Genomic DNA, 15,909 nt, shown 5'->3' with positions numbered 1-15,909 from the left:
AACACTTCCAGCCTCTCCCAAGAAGCCAAAGAGTCTACAAAGTTAACCCATGTGTTTATGTATAAATACTCATGCATATGAGGAGTCTTACTGAAGAACCTGGAACTGGCAACATTTATCTGTTTTGGGATTGTAATTATTGATGCAGCTCCAACAGTTCAAATCTACTGCAGATGCACTGCATCAGTATAAAAAGCAGTTTGTGTTAGAAATGGGATAAAATTATATAAGTATACATAAATTTTTTCCTCAATGTTGTAGTACTATGCAGCAGAAATTGGCAATGGCCTAGTTAAATGCAGTCTAGTCATATGTTTAAACAGGATTTATCCATATAGGGATTTCAGGCCAGGTACAGACATTGCACTTTTGTTGGTAGAAGTAATTGGAAACAGATCTATACTTGCAATGGAACAGAAGTTCGGTGCACACGCCGACTGATTTAAAGATGGCAGAACCCAAGGGTGAATGTGCATTCTGTTTGCTACTGATCTAAAACTATGCTGCTTACAGAAAACCACACAAGTTAGAGTGATTTTGCCTGGGGCTTTTTGAATGTCTGTATCTTGCCTCAGTTTCTGAATCGCACAATGTAGTTAGACCTCAATATAGCCCCTGATTCAGGAAAGCAGTTGTGCACATGGTCAATGGTTTTCCTAAATTGATGACTGTATAAAACCTATACTGTGTAGAGGAGTTCAATAAGTGATAGTAACCAGGATTAGATGGACTTGGAAGATTTAAAAGCAGTTTTAAGGGAACTTACAACTTATGGGACATGAGCCAAGGTAAGATCCTCTTGGACTGCACATGGGGTATTAACCACCTTTTAAAGGATTTGATTAGATAATTAAATTCTACTGTACTTGGGGAATGAACAGCCTGCAATAAAATACAGTTAGAGGATTCCTCCTTTCTCCTTTCTATTTTAAGTGGTTTTTGAGTGCTTCAAAACTATGAAATAACCATATTTTTACCCACTCTGTGCCACATTAGCGTGCAATCATTTTGAACATTTTTGCATCCTACCTGGATTTCATCACTGGTCAGCCAAGAAGTTTTTGGTACAATTCCTTCAGGTGGAACACAGGTACCTTCTCCAGTTTCCACATTGTAATAATAATCATACATATCATTCATTACTTGTTTGATCCATGGGCTTTCATTAATATCTAAAAAGCAGTAGGGATTACTGTTAATACATACAATCAGAACACTATTACAGTTTCTCCTCCTCCCTACACCTGACTTTCTCTACAAAAAAAGCTTTCCATGATTACTCATGTATGAATGTCAACACAAGTCAATTTTAGGGACTATTTGTAAAAATATCCTGTTGTGTTAACACTGATCAATTCTTCTGCTGCAGGACACTCAGTAGCCTGAAGGCAGTATACAGCATGACCCAGATACTTTGTGAACTCCCCTGCAAAGACACAGGTTTGCAAAGTGCCTGTGGGTGTACAGAGAACCACCAGGTTCTTCAATTTTAGTTGCAAAAGGGTGGCATTTTTCTAAACAAGGGAAAGCTGATGAGCTCCACCTAAATCAGAGAAGTGGAGCTCTTTGAAACAAAAGCCACAGTAAACAGCTAAGTGAATCATGTTTAATTCAGCAATGTGCTACAAACTAAGCAGCCTACAAACCACCCAGCTATGAATGCTCCAGGTTCTACCTATTAGACCGACTGACCACCAGCTGCCACCAATATGTAAAGTACGTGCTATTTAACTCTACCCAGATCCTGGCAGCCACCAATCTATCCCAAGACTTTTACTGTTACTAATGCAAATAGAGCCAAGACAAGTGTTAGGAAAAAAAGGTAAGATTTGTTTTTGCAGTATCTGCTACAGGCTGGGCCTGGTTAACTATGGGTGCATATTACAGACTGGCCATATTCATGTTATTACCCAGATCACCACTATCAGCTTTTGGGAAACAAAAACAAGTCTATATCTTAAATGTCTTGAGTAAGTTTCTTCATGGATAAAAGGTTCCAAGGTAAGCCTGATCACAAAGCTTCCCAGTCTCTCAATTCTTGCTATATGCAGAAACTACTACTTTATACCGGGAAATGGCTTTGTATTAATATATTAAATATGAGGTACTAGACACTGTAAACCGGGACTGCTGTATTTAAAAGTTTCAGCTTACTGGGTTATCCAGAACTAGCTGACAATTTTACACACGAAAGTCCTGTTCAAAGAAAAGAGGGCCAGATTCTGGCTCCAGCTGCACCATGTGAAATTGCTCTTGCATTGCTAGAGGCCCTGAATGGGCTCTGACAGCTCTGGGGAGCTTCCCAAATGCAGAAAGAGCAATGGGCAGACATATACAGCCAAAGCCTCTCCAGTGTACTGGTTAGTGTAGGGCAGTGGGAAAGAATGGCTGTGAGGCTCTGTACCATGGTGCAGTAAGTTACTTAGACGCACTTCAGCCCCCAGGAAGCTTCAGACACAACTATCCCTCCCTTCCACATGGGCAAGGCAGAGCAAAGAATTCAGAACCAAACGATGAATACACGTTGTGATGAATTTACTCAATATAGTCAAGGTCTAAAAGGAGTTAAGTGAAAACACACAAAGCCCTTTGAATAATCCAATGGAAAAAGGAAAAACATTCCAGGTTCCCCAGTAACACTGTGGCTTAGCTTACATTTTTCACAAGGCCTTCATCCCCCCTACATATATGGGTCCCCCCACTCAAAGGATTTTTAGTTTTTACCTTTTTTGGTTTTTAAATTCTTGGCTTCCAAAAGGTTCTGGTAATAGGCTTCAGCACACTCTGGAACAACTCTTAAGCCATATTTAGGAGACTGCAATATAGCTAGGAGGGGTTCTGAATCACCTTTTTCCAAACACTTGTTAATCATTGAAGTTCCAAGAGCCACTAAACAAAATTACATTGAAAATTAGGAATGTTATATAGCTGAAAGATGTGCACATATCTAGAGAATGTGCTTCCCCACTAGAATGTTTAGAAGCTACATACACACAGGCATAATGCAATACCAGCCCTCCACGCTTCAATGTTATAACAGTATTCCTTTATAGAAAAATTCAGGCACAGGCAAAAAAGACGACAAACCAATTTATGGTCATACCCCGGCATACTATCAAATTTCCTAGGCTATGAGGAAACTGGAACGAGCCACTGAAACAGTCTCCCACAGCTTGTTTGTTATACCGAAGTGTGTATGGGAGGTATATTAAAAAAAACCCTCAAAACAACTCTGTGCACATGAGCAGAAAGTTTAATGCAGAAGCAATTCCCACTGCTTCCCCTGTACATATTTCTACCTCTAGCAGAACTGACCCTGCAGGAACTGTCCCTTAAGTTTTAGAAAAGTCTTCGCAAACTGGTATCAGAGTTAAAAGTGAATATGGGAAAGAACCCCCCTCCAAAATGTTGCCAGGTTAGAAACATTAAATCTGCAAACAAGATGACAGTCTGATCACAAAAGCAGACAAAGTATATAGGGGTGCACTGATAGAGATTTTTGCGGCTGATATCAATAGCTGATTTTTAAGGAAAGTTTACATCCTGCTCCAGATATTAGAAACAGAATGAGACAGCCTGCCTCTTCACCACATCTGTTATTTATCCAGGCTTAAAAGAAATTGAACTCTGCTCTTGTGATGCACTGAAAACGACTGCAATAATCAGTGCACAGCATTAGAGTATCAGCAGCACCAGCCTGCTGTAGCTAGTACTGATGCAGCTACTACTGACTTCTGGACTATGGAAGTGTCAGCACTGATTATACATCTATCTGAGCATCTTTATAGTCACCAGTATTAGCATACCAGTGCTCATCACAATCTTCCTCCTTTTCTGGGACCCTGGTGGGGAGGGAGGAGGCAGAAGTTATTTCCCCTCTTTCCAGTGTCTGGCAGAGGGGACAAGAGGGGGTTTATCCCACTACTCAGTGGGCAGATCCCACTGCAGTGTCCTGGGAGTTAAGGGGGGAATAACTCCTCTCCCTGCCCCTCACAAAGGGCCCTGCCAGCGGCATCCAGCCGTGCCCCCACCTGGTCACTGAAGTGGCGAGAGGGGAGGAGTGACTGTGATGGGGCAGCACCCTTGTCACAGTTTCCCGCAGCGCAATCCCCTTCCCAGTGGGGTATGGGCTATACTGCAAGGCAAGGAAAGATGCTATGGACTGTAGCACTGGGGGGCCTTGGAAGGCCCTGGCTCCTCTGGGCCCTGGTGCTGCCATGCGCAGTTCACTGCAGCTCTGCCCACCCTGCAGTGCAACACCCTGCCGGGAAGGGGCTCGTACTCCCTGACACCATGACAGGGAGGGGGCAGGACTGGAGGTTATTCCCCTTCCCTCCAGCATTCGGCAGAGGTGACAGAAGGGGGCTTTTTCTGCTGCTTGGTGGTGGCGGGCAGGGCAGGCAGACCTGGCTGTGGTCCCCAGGAGGCAGTGGGAGTAGAGGGGAGAATAACCCTCCTTCCTGCCCACTCTACCTCAGTGACCATGGTGGCCTGTGGGTGCAGCAGTGAGGGAGAAGCTTTTGGCAGACCTAGCTCAGGTCCCTGCCATGGGACAGTGAGGGGGGGAATTAAACCCCTCTGGCCAGTTCAGCCCCAGCTGGCCACACCTCCCCCATTCCCCTGCACAGCTTCCCTGAAGCCAAGGACTGCTCTAGTGCCTCCCGGGGCCTGGCCCAAGCAACTGTAGGCATGTGCTCATAGTTTCCCAGCACAGACAATCTCTTTGGACTGTTACAAACTGGTTTAACTTAGGCAGGTTAAACTAACCTGCAAACGTTGAATCAATCCAGGCTCCAGCTTTTTGAATGTCTGTCCCTAGCAAGGGGCCTACTTTGCTAGTGGACCCAGAGCCCCTTTGATTTTTGTAATTAGTCAACCACTGGAGTGACCAGAATTTTTCGGCGAAGTTCCCTCGAGACCTTCCCACTCAGAGCTACAGAATCAGATGGCTCATACTGCAGTCAGTGAAGAAATGAAGTTGAGGGGAACACATCCAGTCCTAAGAGAGCCAGGGCTTATTTTTGCCACATTCCACTATTCTATGTATACATCTAAGTTGTTGTTTAAAATCTTTTACCCACCTCTGGTGAAGACTGTTTTATTTAAGATTAGTCAGCAACAATGCAGAAGGAGAGTAACAGGTTCCAATACAAAATTACTCAATATTAGTCAACCAAATGAGAGGTGCATTGGCTTTGTGCCTGTCTGTGTGTTCAAACAATTCCAAATTTGGGATTAACTAGTCCCAAATTTGACACACAGGAAAATAAATCTTACACAAATTGTAGTCAACTGATTTAGAATGAGAAATACTATGACATGAACCTGAAACTTGTAATTTGCATTATAAACACTTGAGCTTTCCATAACAGGCAGAAAATGGTTTTTGAGAGATAATCATGCTTTTGTTGCCAAGGTAAGTATTTAAGAGTACTAGTATGTTACTTTAGATACATATTCATTCATAACAAATATTCCTTGGCTACACTGAGCCAGGAAAAGAAAGTTTTATATACAGTACTTATTAACCACAAAAACACAAAATAAGTTACAACTCTGTATGAAATAAAACATCACAACAATTAAGCAAAAAATATTAACTAGACATTCAAAATTTTAAAAAGTTTTTTGTAAAACTCAAGAGCCACTTAAAAACATCATCCAGCCTACAAAAAGAAGTACTTTGATATTGACAAACAGTGATCAGAGATATTTCAAAAGAACTTTGGCACATTTGGCATTTTCCTTTTAAATATGTAGATGTACAGAAGTTCCCTTGAGACATTAACACAGTATTTTTCGTGAGCTATGCATCTATGTTAAAAAAACCGATGCAATGGTTTCTAGTCAAATTTTTCTTCTACTACGAACTATTTAGTGTTTTTTATTTAGAATTCTTTTACAGTTTGCTTATATAAAATTGCTTTTACAAATGCCTTATACTTAAGTCAAAACTTCCGGGAAAGAAGACAACATTATAAATTGGTATGCATAGGCTATACAACCAGGACAGGTCTACTCTGACATTTTCCAGACTGCTGTTTTCATAGAATAAGGTCAGGTTCAATATGGACTGGAATACCTTCTGCTTCTACACAAAATAAATATTTTTCAGAGTACTATTGATCATTAAAAGGCAAGCTTGTAAGTTAGAGAAATTACTGACATTTACTGAGGAATAAGGATCGACTAACCAAAGTTGTGACCATGTAAGGAATTCTGGTCTTGCAACATAGATAAAGTCTTGCATACAAGACGTCTCTCAAGTTTTTATTGTAACTGCTTAACTTTTCAACTAATCTGTAGTTTCCTTTTCTCATCCCCTCATTTGTTTTCATGCTATAAGAAACATTTTTATGACTTCATCAGCTCTGTGAAAACAGTGGTGTTAGAAACCTGCAGTTTTATTACATTTAAGCAGTAAAAGATCACATCAACTAAGACATATCCATGATATTCTGGACATATTGAACACTAATCTGGCTTTTAAATCTTATTTCATTCACTTTCAACCATCCTGAAATAAAATATGTTTTGTCTTTAACCAAATACATTTAAGAGAGCCATTAAATTAACCTGGCTAGAATTCACATGAACATGAATCAAAATGAGAAATCCTTGCTTTTTTTCAGGATAAAAAGAAGTCAAGTTTAATTCAGATTCAGGTTGTTACTTACAGTTTTCTGCTTCTTCTATATTCCTATTAGCATCATCGATTCCTTTTTGTATTTCATCTAGCCAGAGAACTGCTGATTCATCATGGGTTTCCTGGAAAAGAGGGAGGAGAAGTATTTGAATATAAAAAGTCAAATATACTCAAAAAACAACGTTAAAGCTTTGAAAGAAAAAAGCCTTTTGGAAACCTCAGGACACAGAGGTTGCTTGCAGACATTAATGTTTTGTCTCCTGCCCCATTCCCCACCTCCCTAAACACGCTTTACCAAAAGAAGCAGCGTGTTACTTTCATAGACATTAGGGGCTAGAAGGGCCTTTGCGAGACTATCAATTCCAGCCCCCCACTATAGGAAAGAAGTCTGCTGGGGTCAAGCGATCCCAGCAGAATAATCATCCAAATGCCTTTTTCAAAAGTCCAGAGTAGGTTCTCACACCACCTCTGGAAGGAGTCTGTTCCAGACCCTGAACACTTGGACTGTAAAGTTTTTCCTTATGTCTAGTTTAAATCAGCCTTCAACCAGCTCTGCAGTATCTGTATAGATCAGGCACTTCCGTGGGGATTTTTGGCACTTTTGGCTAAAGCTGATTCAATCAGCTATTGGATAAAAGTCCCAAAAAAGCTCCACAAGTGCTCAAGCTATACAGATACTACAGAGCCGGGTCCAACTAAGGTGCTGCCTCTACTGAGCATATGCTGGGCTCAGCACATGAGCTCTCTCTGTTTAAAGTGCTGCTTTTTTTTTTTTTTTTAAAAACATCTGCAAGCAACTGAAGACTACAAACAGATACTGCATTTGTCCTGGGGTAAACCATTTTATCCTGGAACAAGCTGCAATCATTCAGACATTCCCTACACAGATTCAGACATCCACGTCTTGAAATTAATCCTAAAGAGGTTTGCAGAATATGAAATACTAGCAGTTTATCCCAGGACATAACCATTCAGATGCATTTTGCTATCCCAGGATTGTTTCATTGAATCAATGGCAGAAAAGCAGCAATGCAGTCAGCCATTTACTAAACCTGATTGTCATGTACATATAACCACTCTTCTAATACTGGGATATTTCGGTCTAGGAACACAAAAGTGCAACTTCTTCAGGAACAAATGCAACAGCTGTTCCTAGCCTAAAGCTAAATTTGACTACAGAAACCTAGACCTAAAGCCAAAAAGCAAAGATGTATTGTACACATTTGGTGAACTGCTTTTTCAGTTCACCAAATGCGTAACAGTTCTACCTAACATGCAAAAGAGCCTGGTGCAGCCCCTGTCTCAGACCGCAGGAACAGCCCACCCCACCTGCACAGTTCCGGCCACATCCAGGTGTGCCGTGAAATCTTGGGGGGGCGTGGCTACAGCCAGTGCTACCACCATGCCCCGCAGCCCGCCACTGATACTCCCCCCTGCCCATCTTGGCCACTTGCCAACAGAGAACTCTGACACCACTAAAAAAGTAGAGGAAGATCCATTTCCCCTTTTCACCTCAAAACCACCATTACATTTCCATCTGAAATGCAAGAAAAACTTCAGACCCTGATCCCTCCACTACTCAACCCAGGGACTTTACACCTGCTTCCTAAAATCCACAAACAAGGAAACCCTGGCAGACCTATCCTTTCAAACCATGGAACCCTAAATGGAAGAAATATCAGGTTTCACTGAATCCATCTTAAAACCGCTCGTCACCCAAAGACCAAGTTTCATCTCAGACACAACAGACTTCCTGCAAAAACTCAAAAACATAGACCACCTTTCCCAGCAATACCCTCCTAGCCATCATGGATGTGATTAGCTTACACACCAAAATCCTACACCAGGATGGCATCCAAGCCTGCCTCTCACATCTACAAGAACACGATTACAACTAAGAGTACAGACCTCAGGTTATCACTGAACTCATATACTTCATCCTGACACACAGCAGCTTCAGTTTCAACAACCAACAATTCCTCCACACCCTGGACACAGCTATGGGCACCAAAGTGGCCCCACAGTATACCAACCTTCTTATGGTCCACCTAGAATTCCTCAAGAACAGCACCATCAAACCCTTACTAGACCTGAGACACATAGATGACATCTTCATCATTTGGACCGAAACCCTGCAGTTTGATTTTTTGGCGGAAATCAACAATCATCACCTCTCCATCAGACTATCACTTGAATACTCTAATACCAGCATTTCCTTTTTGGACACCATGATCAATATCCAAAATTGTAAAAGTTCAAACCACCATATATAAGAAACCCACAGACCAACGTACACAGAACCAGCAATCACCCTAAACACACCAAGAAAGCTGTAATTTTCCAGTACTACCAAATTTGCACTGAGAATACCCATGATCACCACCTCACAAATCTAAAAAGGGCCTTCAACCAACAGACCGATAGACTGCACTTTTGAAAGAGCAACCCGGATACCATGAGAAAATTTGCTGCAGTACAAGAAGAACCCCCCTCAAATTGCACACCATTAGTTGTGACATGTCACCCTTCCCTGGAACCTACATGGAAAATCCTCAAACAGCTGCAATCCATACTAGAATACGACCCGATTCTTAAAAGAGATCTTTCCAGAACCACCCATTTTAGCTTTTAAACAAGCACCAAACCTCACTAACCTCATCACCAGATGCAAGTTCCCTATGACCCAAACCACGGCCCATGCCAGAATAAGAAATGCAAAACCTGCCAACACATCTCCATCATCCTCACAATAACCACACCCCACAACAGAACCATCACCATTCCTGGATCTTATGCCTGCATCTCCAGAAATGTTATACATCTCATCCAACTGACCAAATGCCCCGATGGAAAAATACAGAGGAGAAACCAAACAAAAGCTGAGCACCAGAACGAACGCATACTGAAAATCTATCAAAGACAAGAACACACAACTACCTGTGGGGGCACACTTCGCACAAGCAATCACTCCCTTTCTGATCTCTCAGTTCTAATCCTCAAAGGGAACTTACAAAACACCTTTCATAGACGAGCCTATGAACTCTACTTCATAAATCTACTGGATACAAAAAATCATGGACTCAATATAGACATTGGAATTATGACATTAGAACAAACTTGCCTGACATCCAATTTACCAGGAACCTGCCAGACCTGACCTCTTACTTTGTTGTTTCCTCTGCCCCCCCCTTTTCTCCCCTCCCCTACTTTTTTGCCCTTTATCTTCCTAACTTCCAGCCTTTTCCTTTTTCACAGACAGCCTCTTTTTTACCTTGTATTATTTATCACCACTTTAGTCTCTGACTCACCTTTGGCATTCCCCCTCCCCCCATTTTCTTCCCTCCTCACCTGCTCTACCTTTTGTCTTCCTCATTTCTACTTATTTACATTCTCACTGACATCCTGTCACACTTTTAGCTTCTCTCATTCCTTGGAGTCTCAGAACAGCAGAAACTCCCTATGTCTGAAGGGTGATTGTGCCCAAAAGTTTGCTAAGAACTTTTTTCAAACTACTTAGTTGGTCTAATAAAAGCTATCACATCTATTCAAAGAACCTTGCCTGCTTAAATAAGTGAGACGCATGTGCCAGTGTGGGTACAAGAGGAGAGACTCTAGTGAGGTCAGGCTTCAGTAATACTCTATCCAGATGTTCCCAGTAGATTCACGGTAGAAGTCTTAAAATCCAAAGAATGACAATTTCTAGTATGTAAACTTTATGTTGACACTGCTGTCAAGAGCACTCCAACAGCATTAGACATTATACCTGCATACAGAAGTAAAAAACTGCAAAAAACGGCGCTTTAAACTCAGTGCATGCCCAGAAGAGGTATCCGGTTAGTTAGAACCAGCTCATCCAACATCTGTATAGATCAGATGCTTCAGTGGGGCTTTTTTGGTGCTTTTATCTAATAGCTGACTGAATCAGCTTAGATAGAAGCACCAAAAAGCTCTGCTAAAGTGGGGAATCTATATGGAGTCTGTAGAGCAGGGTCGAACTAATGCACTGCCTCTTCTGCTAAAGCACGTTTTTTTTTTTTATTTCACATCTGTCAGCACCCTATGTGGAAGACTGATTCAGGACCATAAAGCACGCAGAACCATGCAGTAGCATTTATTAGTTTTGCAAAAAGAAAATTATTCAAAATACTTTTGCTAATTTTTTTTAATGAGGTCTGTAGTGATGAAATCCTGGGTTGGCCAGTTCAGGTGAGCAACCAGTTTGACTGAATCTGTGATTTAATCTATATTACTGAATTCCAAACAATAAATCAGTGCTAGTCAATATGGGAGAGGGGCGGAGAAATAAGTGTCAAAGTTCTTCCACCATAAAAGAATATATAAATCTTTAGACACAGTCAGACTAAGCATCTCCACAGGTTTTTTAAATCAAAATTTACATGCATCATGCAGCCATGTGTATTTAATCTATGTTATACGAAGAACTGGAGTGGGAGAGAACAGAAAGGTGTTAGACAAAAAATACTTGTATTGCAGTCATATTAAAAGTACAGTAGAAATATACACAAATCCCTAAGAATTCATGCTTATGGCAAATTAGGAGTTAAACTATTGTAAAAAGTTTAATCCCCTCCTGCATTGGGAAATGGCTGAAACTGAGTCATGTGTATTTACATGTTCAAATACCTCACGCCCTGTTGCTCTAGTAGACAAAGGACAAACAAGCTCGTTACCATAAATCTCATATCTACAGTTGGCTTCGAGGAGTAAAGGTCTGTAGACTTTTGCACAAAAAACGTAGATAAAAGCCTCCAGATGAGTTAAAGTAGCACTACTTTACCAACTAGATTTAACTCCCTATAATGAAAATGAAAGCATTTATTTTAATAACTGGATTGCTTTTTCTTCCTTCTAGCCTAACCGGTAAGTTTCATTTTCTGTGTTTTATATTTTATGTGATGCCATCTGCATTATATTTATTTGTATTTTAGATGATTAAGTCAGCTGATATAGTGTACAACATCTCCAGTAAAATGTTGATTTCTTCATTTCTGTTAGAGAAAGAATCCAAGGCAACTGTGTTACGTATCAGTTAGCAAAATTAGAGGGAAGTGGGGAAGGGAAGAGAGCAACTGTATTTCTGTTTATTGACACTTCCATCCCCTGCACAACACAACACATCCAACACTACCACTACTTGCAGATGTAGTAGTGATTTTGCAGGAATATACCCTCTATGTAGAGAGTATCAGACACAGAATTATCACTTAAAACGAGGAACACCAGTAGTAGAAAAGTCTTGGCTGAGTGAGAATGCTTGCTTGCATCACAAGACAAATGCTTGGGGAAAGAGGTTGTTTACAAAGTCTGGGTCTAACAAAATTGTCATCTTAACTGGGGGGGACTAAGTTTTAGTGAGAGCAAAACTGGACATTTTAGATGAAGATAAAACACTCATGCATTTATTTAAACACACACACACACACACACACACACACACACCCCCTTTAAAGGGCAGTCATGCCCACAGGGAATGGAAACTGACATTGTCTACACCCAGGAAGCTTATCTGAGTGATTCAAAACAACTCTACTGCAGAGCATACACCTACAGTGGAAGGAGCCCATTTTAGTGGTCAGTTAAGTGTGGACACAAGTGTTATTTTCTGTACTTTTATCAAAGATGAATTGTCACTGCAGGGCAAATGAGTAGGTGTTTCACACTCATCCTGTTAAATCCTGCTACCTCTTAAAGAGTTCAGAGCAAATGTACTCTGAAGGTATGACTGCAATTTCAAGATCCAGACTCTAAGTACAACTTAAAAGCTTTTGAGATTATTGTACCTAAAAAGATTCTCAAAAAAATTTAAAAGGTTACATAAGTTTGAAGTTGTATTACATCTAATACCATAAAAAAAATCATTGTATGTTATTAACGAATTCAGGCCAAGCACAAGCACAAACCATTTTTAGATTATCTATTACAACATCTTTAGAAATTTCTACCCTAGACATTATCAGAAACATTGACAATAGAGAACATATCAAACACGGTAGTTACGTTTTGTCTAAGTAATAAGAGAATATTTACTTTGTGACTTGTTCATAGTTCTATAGACACTAATGAATTACAGGTAAGCAAATCAATTACTCTCATTTTTCCTATATCTACAGATGAACGGATATTATGACCTATCAAAACCTTTTATTAAAGGAGATAGAGTTCCATCATCCTAGTTTTAAACTGGGGAAGCTGATTAATAGCAATTTTCCAGACAGCTGCCCTCCCCTGTGGGTAGGTACAGACATTCAAAAAGCCCAAGGCAGTTTTCTGGGCCACAGAACAGCTCCTCTGGAGCTGGTCCAGCCCAGCTGCAACCCTGCATGTCACACCCCACCGTGGGCACAGAAATGTCAGAGGCACATGATCCCCATGTTGCGTTGCCTGTGGCCCACCCCCATGCTTTGCCTGTGCCCACACCTGCGCTTCCCCACACATCCACCCCATTCTGTACAGGCTGGGGGCAGAGGGCTGTGGGCTAGAAGTGAGGAGCACCGTCAGGGCTGTGGTTTGGGAGTGAGAGGCAACAGCATGGGCAGGGACAGGGCACCAGCATATCAGTGCTGTTCAGAGCCACAGAGAAGTGGGGACTCTCACACGCACACACCAGCGGCAACTGGGCCTATGTCCTGGTAAGCGAAGGGGACAGAGGAGCCCTGATTTTCCCCATAATAAAAAAACCAAAATCAAATACCAACATATAAGTATTTAGAATTTATTTTATTATAGTGATTGAGGCACAGGTACGCTTCCAAACTGCTTTAAAAATAGTAAATATATCAATAAGACATTGTGTTCAACTGACACATACACACACGACATTTCATTTAAAAAAAGAACACAGAAAAATACAGATTTGGGGGTTTAATAAGAGAATTTGGGATTTTTAAAAGACAAAAAGCCAGGATCTCCAAGTAAAAGTTCTGATGTAGTCTGATTCACAATACACTGAAAATGTGATTAACTAATTAATCTGGTCTTTAGTAGGTGACATGTTCTTTCAAGTAACTGCATAATAAAACCAGAAACAAGGTGACAGTTATTGCACCAAAATGTGTGCAGTAACTATGGCTGGTTCCTATCACATCTAACTGAACAAGTTACCAGTGCTCCCAGCCTTCAGAAAATTCCTATGCTCCAGAGGCTGGGAGCACTGGTCAACTGAGCACAGCTCCCAGCTGGGGAGCACTGCCAACTTCCCAAATCAGCTGATGAAGTTCCCAGCCAGGGGAGTGCAGGGTGCACCCCCCTCATCCTAGCCCACAGCTGGGAGCTCTGATCATGGACAGCTCCCAGCCACAAGAGCACAGGATGCCCCTCTCCTTCCTTCCTCCAGCCACTGGGAACCTCATCAGTTATTGGAGCTCCCAGCTGCAGAAGCGCACCATGCAATTGTGTCTAGGAGCTCCATCAGCTGGTTAAAGCTTTCAACCACAGGAGCACCTGGTATGCCTCCAGGGCTGGGAGCTGAGATCAACTGATGGGGCTCCCAGCCATGGAAGCAGAGAACTGCTATTGCAGGGAGAGCCCAGGTTCAGGACCCTGAGCTCCTCCTGCACCACCAGTGTGGTGCAATGCAATCGCACACAATCTCATAATTGTACCTCCTACCATGCATGTGTGACAGCAGGTAGTGCAACCTGTTGAGATCATGCACCAAATCCCCTTGCGCTTTCTTTTTAATATCCGTCAGTGGCCTAAGGTGCCTTCTGCTAACATCATGCTAATGCAGTTAATGACCTCTCTCTACCATAAGCACCTGCCAGCAAAGATTACCAGTAATACACTGGATGTGAAGAACTCAGCTTGACCCTAATTCCAAGCTGAGCTTTCCAGGCTGGAAGCCAGCTTAGAAGTAAAATGAGGTTTTCCCTGAGCACAGTTTATATAGAAACCACAGGTAATTATTTTTTTTTCTTTAAAACAAAATCATTCTTCACATTAAAGATACAATGATTTATACCAGGAAAAGGTGCATATTAGCTCTCTCTACAGAATAAGTTTATCTTTTCACAATTTTAACTTGTTCTTTTAAAATTCTAGAACATCAACATAAGAACAGCTCCGCAAGTCAAAACACACCTATCAGAACCTTTCATGGAATTCAACAAGGAATTTATGAGTGCTTTCCCCAACCTGGTACAGAAGATTCAGCAACACCTACTGTCGGAGAATACAAATGCTCTTTGGGAAAGTCAAATGATTCAACACTGAAAGTGAATAATACCACAATGGAGTACCTGAGCAGCTCTTTGAGCACCAGACTAATACCTGCAGTGTATCTAATTGTAGTTTTATTAGGCATACCATCAAACACCATCACTCTATGGATGCTATTTTTCAGAATAAGATCTGTTTGTACTGCCATATTCTACACAAATTTAGCAATTTCAGATCTTCTGTTCTGTATCATGCTGCCATTCAAGATAGCATACCACTTCAATGGAAACAACTGGATTTTTGGAGAAGTCATGTGTCGAACTATGACTGCCATTTTCTATGGCAATATGTATTGCTCCATTCTACTTCTCTCATGTATCAGCATCAGTCGTTATGTAGCCATCATTCACCCTTTCACCTACAGGAGTCTACCAAAACGAACCTATGCAATCCTAGTTTGCTGCACAGTATGGGCAATTGTTTTTCTGTACATGCTACCATTCTACATAACTAAGCAGAGCTACTGCTTGGAACAATTAAATATTTGTACCTGCCATGATGTACAAAATGCCATGGAGAGTTTATCATTCCAATTTTATTATTTTATTTGTTTAGCATTCTTTGGATTTGTAATCCCACTGACCATAATTTTTTTCTGTTATATTGCTATTATTCAAACACTAAACATTTATGAGCAGAAGTGGCTATGGTATATTAAAATAAGTCTTTTAATCCTTACAATTTTTGCTATTTGCTTCACACCAAGCAATATCATACTTATCGCTCACCAAGTTAACTACTATTACAACAAGAGAGATGACTTATATTTTTGTTATCTTATTGCTTTATGTCTAAGCAGTTTAAGTAGTTGCCTTGATCCATTCCTTTACTTTTTGATGTCCAAAGTCAAGGATAAATCAAATATTTATCTCACAATGGTCAAAATATCTAGGGAAGAATGACATAAGTGTAATGTCCTATATTTATTGATACACATACATTTGAAAAAGCTATATATTATTATATATACACACTATTTTTGTGTGTGTGTGTGTGTGTGTGTGTGTGTGTGTGTGTGTGTGTGT

At 40.9% G+C, this 15,909-nt stretch overlaps 2 protein-coding genes across 6 annotated transcripts in view; one reads left to right on the top strand and one right to left on the bottom strand.

Annotated features, from left to right (window-relative positions):
- The window catches only part of IQGAP2 (IQ motif containing GTPase activating protein 2), a 272,642-nt gene that overhangs the window by 58,021 nt on the left and 198,712 nt on the right, over window positions 1–15,909 (bottom strand). For all 5 annotated transcript variants that reach the window (XM_019517713.1, XM_019517717.1, XM_019517714.1 and 2 more), the window contains 3 exons: window positions 6,678–6,768; window positions 2,725–2,889; window positions 1,030–1,172 (listed from right to left, as the gene is read on the bottom strand). In XM_019517713.1, the coding sequence (XP_019373258.1) occupies window positions 1,030–1,172; window positions 2,725–2,889; window positions 6,678–6,768 (399 nt within the window). The remainder of the gene's footprint in view (window positions 1–1,029; window positions 1,173–2,724; window positions 2,890–6,677; window positions 6,769–15,909) is intronic.
- F2RL2 (coagulation factor II thrombin receptor like 2) lies at window positions 10,813–15,893 on the top strand. The gene is made up of 2 exons (XM_019517719.1): window positions 10,813–11,527; window positions 14,708–15,893. The coding sequence occupies exons 1-2, from the start codon at window positions 11,467–11,469 to the stop codon at window positions 15,784–15,786; spliced, it is 1,140 nt and encodes a 379-aa protein (XP_019373264.1). The 5' UTR covers window positions 10,813–11,466; the 3' UTR covers window positions 15,787–15,893.

Source organism: Gavialis gangeticus, unplaced genomic scaffold (assembly GCF_001723915.1).
Source record: "Gavialis gangeticus isolate Ggan-Ray unplaced genomic scaffold, GavGan_comp1, whole genome shotgun sequence".
Lineage (NCBI taxonomy): Eukaryota > Metazoa > Chordata > Crocodylia > Gavialidae > Gavialis > Gavialis gangeticus.
Note: the sequence above shows the minus strand (reverse complement) of the source record. Positions and strands in the feature narration are given on the sequence as shown.